General features: G+C 42.1%; 1 protein-coding gene across 1 annotated transcript; it reads left to right on the forward strand.

Annotated features, from left to right (window-relative positions):
* The first annotated feature begins 1,184 nt into the window (after nt 1–1,184).
* LOC104743928 (uncharacterized) lies at nt 1,185–2,549 on the forward strand. The gene has a single exon (XM_010464957.1). The coding sequence runs from the start codon at nt 1,185–1,187 to the stop codon at nt 2,547–2,549; it is 1,365 nt and encodes a 454-aa protein (XP_010463259.1).
* The last annotated feature ends 3,435 nt before the right edge of the window (nt 2,550–5,984 follow it).

A 5,984-nucleotide genomic window follows, 5' to 3' on the forward strand; every position in this document is an offset into this window, starting at 1 on the left:
AAGAAGAAGCACCAAAAGGTCATCAGCAAGGACAACAATGCTCTTGGTAATCTCGAAGGAAATATATGTCTTAAATGCATTAGAAAGATACAAAGTATAGTAACGCTTGACTACTTGCGCTTTGTTGTTTTGCAGTATTCTTCCCTGAGGTGTCTGGATCAAATTTTGACTCTCACCATGGATTTGTTGTTGAATCTGTGCAGGGGAGGGCTTCGAGAACAGTTTCATGGAGTTCTTTTTCAAGTTGACTAAGAAAAAGCACCAAAAGGTCATCAGCAAGGACAACAATGCTCTTGGTAATCTCGAAGGAAATATATGTCTTAAATGCATTAGAAAGATACAAAGTATAGTAACGCTTGACTACTTTCACTTTGTTGTTTTGCAATATTCTTCCCTGAGGTGTTTGGATCAAATTTTGACTCTCACCATGGATTTGTTGTTGAATATGGTGAAGATAGGGATGCTGACTTAGGTGAGTCCCCACCCCTTGATTTTATTCTATTACTTTGCTACAACACTTCTGCAAAAAATTTATATGACCCTATGATCATTACTGAGATGGAAACGTATAATGTGATACTTCAGCTGCGTAGAGAAAACCATAGTAGCAAGCATAAATATTCTCAAGGATCTCTTATATCTGCAGGTTTCGATGTTGATGATCCAGAAAAAACATTCAATGTTTGCTTAAGTAAACAAGTTGAGGGAGGGGAATTATATTTCAGAGTATTACGGAGGATATTACGGGATAGCAACGTATCAATATGTGTTGTGTTTAAAGTCCTATTGTGATATGTCTTAGGTCCCCATATATTAGGACTTAGAGTCTATCTTGTGTTGAGTCCGTTCTGTATAAATATCAAGTCATTGTTAATCAATAAAGTTAAGCCAGTTTGATATCTAATTCTACATGGTATCAGAGCTAAAATCACAAAAATTCCTCTAAATTTTTCTTCTGAATCGATAGTTTCAATTTTATCTTTGTTTAAGTTTGTTTCTTGCGTGACAAGAAACCATGTCTGAAGTCGAAGATGTTTCTTCTGCAACCTAGAAAGCTGTTGATCAACAGCCGGAGCCACCGGTGGTGTCTCCTTATCTCCTGTCCAGCTCCGACAATCCTGGTTCCATGATCTCGTCGGTGTTGTTGAATGGTGAAAATTATAATTAATGAATGGGCTACGGAGATGTCTAATGCTCTACAAGCTAAACAGAGAACAGGTTTTATCAATGGAACAATCTCAAAACCTTCCATTGATGATCCTAACTTTGAGAATTGGCAGACGGTGAACTCGATGATTGTTGGATGGATCCGTACTTCCATCAAACCAAAAGTAAAGTCCAATATTACGTTCATATCTAATGCTCGTGCCCTATGGCTTGATTTGAAGGAACGTTTCTCAGTGGGAAACAAGATGCGAGTACATCAAATCAAGGCTCGAATTGCGGCGTGTCAACAAGCTGGACAACCCATCATCGATTACTATGGCAAACCCTTGACAGTTTGTAAGTGTGGTTTGTGTACGTGTGGTGCTACTCTTGAACCTGCTAAAGAGAGAGAGGAGGAGAAGATCCACCAATTTATTTTGGGTCTCGATGATTCTCGCTTTGGAGGTCTTAGTACCAATCTTGTTGCAATGGATCCATTTCCTTCTCTTGGGGAAATTTATTCCCGAGTTATTAGAGAAGAACAACTTTTAGCTTCTGCTTGGGTTCATGAGCAGCATAAAGAGGTCGTGGGTTTCACGACTCAAACCGAACGGAGTGTACTTCCTTCTTCCCGAACAGAGATACAGAGTGGAGGAAGATTGAATTCCTCAAGTATCAGGTTTCGCTCTTCCATCTGCTCTCATTGTGGACGGTCAAGACATGAAAAGAAGGAGTGTTGGCAGATTGTTGGATTTCCAGAATGGTGGACTGAGCGCAACGGTGGACGTGGGTCTGCTACTCGTGGTAGAGGAGGTCGCGGTCTTGGACGTGGAAGAGGATATGCCACGAAAGCTCACGCAACGAGCTCCAATTCATCGAACCTCCCTGAGTTCACACAAGAACAGTTACAAGCTCTTTCACAGATGCTCAAAGGACAAACCACCAGCGGATCTTCTGATAAATTGTCTGGTAAGCCAAAGTTTGGCAATGTTGTTCTTGACACTGGTGCCTCTCATCACATAACTGGGGATCTCTCCCTCTTGTCTAATGTTGTCTCTATACCTCCTTGTTATGTGGGGTTTGCGGATGGTAGCAAAATGTTTGCTCTTACCAAGGGATTTTTTCCTCTTTCAAACAGATTTGCACTAACCGATGTTCTTTATGTTCCAACATTGACCTGCACATTGATATTTGTTTCTCGAATTGTGGAGCAAACTAAGTGTGTTGCTACCTTCACTAATACAATCTGTGTTTTACAGGACCGTTTAACGAGGACTTTGATTGGAAGCGGTGAAGAGCGTCATGGGGTTTATTATCTTATGGATGTGGCAACGGCAAGGATTCATTCCATAAATGTTTCTTCTGATCAGCGACTTGTGGCATCAGCGTTTAGGTCATCCTAGTTTTTCAGTTCTTTCGTCTTTACCGGTGTTTTCTAGTTCTTCAAAAACTGTTGGCTCTCGTTTGTGTGACGTGTGTTTTAGAGCCAAACAAACAAGAGATGTTTTTCCTCTTAGTTCTAATAAATCAACATGATGTTTTTCTTTGATTCATTGTGATGTTTGGGGTCCGTATCGTGTTCCATCGTCTCATGGGGCAGTTTATTTTTTAACAATAGTTGATGATTTTTCGAGAGCTGTATGGACCTATCTCATGCTTGCAAAATCCGAAGTTCGTGCAGTCCTCACTAATTTTTTTGCGTACACGGAGAAACAGTTTGGAAAGACAGTTCGAATGGTTCGTAGTGATAATGGGACAGAGTTTATGTGTCTTGCTCCTTACTTTCGTGAACATGGCATAATTCATCAAACTTCATGTGTTTTGACTCCTCAACAGAATGGTCGCGTCGAACGAAAGAATAGACACATTCTTAATGTTGCAAGGTCCCTATTGTTTCAAGCATCCCTGCCGGTTAAATTTTGGGGAGAAGTTGTGCTCACCGCGGCATACTTAATTAACCGCACACCCTCGTCTCTTCATAATGGCATGTCACCGTACGAAATCCTTCATGGATCCAAACCTGACTACAACCAGTTGCGCGTTTTTGGGTCCGCTTGTTATGCCCATCGTGTCACACGAGACAAAGACAAGTTTGGGGAGAGAAGTCGTTTGTGCGTATTTGTTGGCTACCCTTTTGCAACAAAAGGTTGGAAGGTGTTTGATATCGCTACGCAAGAATATTTTGTGTCTAGGGATGTTGTGTTCCAGGAAGATGTTTTTCCCTTTGCGGCTTTGGTTGTTAGTTCACCGGTTCTTTCTCTTGCTCCTGAAGACTCTGATGAAGATTGGATCGTTTCTACGCCGCTTTTGGACAGGGGGAGCTCTGTTTCTCCTGATCCGGTTTCTGATTTTGATGTTCTTGCTTCTCCGCCAAACCCTGTTAGTGACCCAGTAGAGGTGGTTGACCCGGTTGTCGTTACAGAACCGACCACTGCTTCGTCATCCGACATATTGGTTCCACAAACCTTTGTTCCTCCAGTGCCACAGTCTGATGAAGTACATTCAGGTACCACCTCCGACGAACATTCCGATAGTCTTCCATCATCGCCGCGGCACCCGATACATGATGATGTCAACGACACGGTTTCTCCAGCTCGTGCAGCCACGTTTGTTGAAACTCCAGCTCCTCGTCAAGGGAAACACCAACTCAAGCAATCAGTCTAATTGAAAGACTATGTCCTATACAACACTACAAGTGATATGATAAACCCTCACACTCCAACCAACTCCACATCTTTGTTCTCGTCAACAGTCCCAGGTAATTCTTTGTATCCTTTGAAAGATTACGTGTTTGATGCTCATTTTTCAGCAGGTCATCGAGCTTACTTGGCTGCAATCACCAGCTCTGTTAAACCAAAAAACTTTAAAGAAGTTGTTCGTATAAAGGTCTGGAATGATGCTATGGTCAAAGAGGTGGATGCTCTTGAGTTCAAAAATACTTGGGATGTCACGGATCTTCCCCATAGTAAGATTGCCATTGATAGTCAATGGGTATATAAGACTAAGTATCATGCTGATGGCTCACTCGAACAGTACAAAGCTCGTCTGGTTGTTTGTGGGAATAAATAGATTGAAGGAGAAGACTATAACGAGACCTTTGCACCAGTTGTTAAGATGACTACTGCATGTACTCTTCTACGGCTTGTTGCGGCTAATCTGTGGGAAGATTTCCAAATGGATGTTCACAATGCCTTCCTCCATGGTGATCTAGAGGAGGAGGTTTATATGAAGTTACCACCAGGGATTCGACATACTCATCCAGGCAAGGTATGTCGTCTTTAGAAGTCGCTTTATGGGCTTAAACAAGCTCCTCGGTGTTGGTTTAATAAGCTCTCGGATGCCTTGCTTCGTATTGGTTTTACACAAGCCTATGATGATTATTATCTATTCTCATAATCTCGTGGGGATATTGACATTCGTGTGTTGATCTATGTTGATGACCTTCTTATTGTTGGTAATGATAGTAACATGCTTCAGAAATTCAAGGACTACTCAGGTAAGTGTTTCGCTTTGAAGGATTTAGGAAAGCTGAAATACTTCCTCAGTATTGAAGTCTCCCGGGGATCCGAGGGAATTTTTTTATCTCAACGCAAGTATGCGTTAGACATTGTCCCTGATAGTGGTAATCTTGGTTCCCGACCGGTTGATACTCCTTTGGAACAAAACCATCATTTGGCTGATGATGATGGTCTGTTGCTGTCTAATCCACTCCTTATCGTCGCCTCGTTGGCCGTTTGTGGTATCTCCTACATACTCGTCCTGAGCTCAGCTACTCCGTTCACGTGTTGTCTCAGTTTATGCAGGAGCCGCGTGAAGCTCATTGGGACGCGGCTTTGCGTGTTGTGAAGTTTTTAAAAGGATCGCCCGGCCAAGGGATTCTCCTTCGGGCGGATTCTGATTTATCTCTCACCGTATACTGTGATTCGGACTGGTCGTCGTGTCCTATCACTCGTGGCTCTCTTAGCGCCTTTGTTGTGCTTCTTGGTGGCTCACCTATTGCCTGGAAAACCAAGAAACAAAATACAGTGTCACGCTCTTCCGCTGAAGCTGAATATCGCGCCATGTCTATGGCTCTACATGAGATACAATGGCTTTGTAAGTTGTTAACAGAATTATGTATTAAAAAATCTGAGCATGTTCGCTTATTTTGTGATAACAAGGCTGCTCTCTACATCAGTGCAAATCTGGTTTTCCATGAGTGTACCAAGCATATCGAGAATGACTGTCATGTTGTTCGTGATGGTATCATCGTCACTAAGCATGTGGCGTCGAGTGAGCAACTAGCTGATATTTTGACAAGGGCTCTTGGGCGTCCTCAGTTTCTCTACATAATGTCCAAGTTGGGTATTTAGGATCTTCACACTCCAACGTGAGGGGGAGTATTACGGAGGATATTACGGGATAGCAACGTATCAATGTGTTGTGTTTAAAGTCCTATTGTAATATGTCTTAGGTCCCGATATATTAGGACTTAGAGTCTATCTTGTGTTGAGTCTGGTCTGTATAAATATCAAGTCATTGTTAATCAATAAAGTTAAGCCAGTTTGATATCTAATTCTACACAGAGGCACACGATGCAAGAAACATGCCAATACATATGCAAAGCGAGAGGTATGTGAGACCTTTTCAGGAGCATTCCTCTTTGTCTAGTACATTCCAGTATTCCGCCGATAAATGGTTAATTGGTAAAAGTAAAACATTCATTTCCCACCGTTTGATTTAATCTCATATACATGGTCAGGTTGTACTACACCGTGGTGCCAGAGCAACAACATCTAGTCATGAGGTCAACATGGTTCTTTGGTGCAAAAGGTAAACACTCTTAAAGCTTGCTTCAG

This window comes from Camelina sativa, chromosome 14, assembly GCF_030686135.1.
Source record: "Camelina sativa cultivar CO46 ecotype springtype chromosome 14, ASM3068613v1".
Classification (NCBI taxonomy): domain Eukaryota; kingdom Viridiplantae; phylum Streptophyta; class Magnoliopsida; order Brassicales; family Brassicaceae; genus Camelina; species Camelina sativa.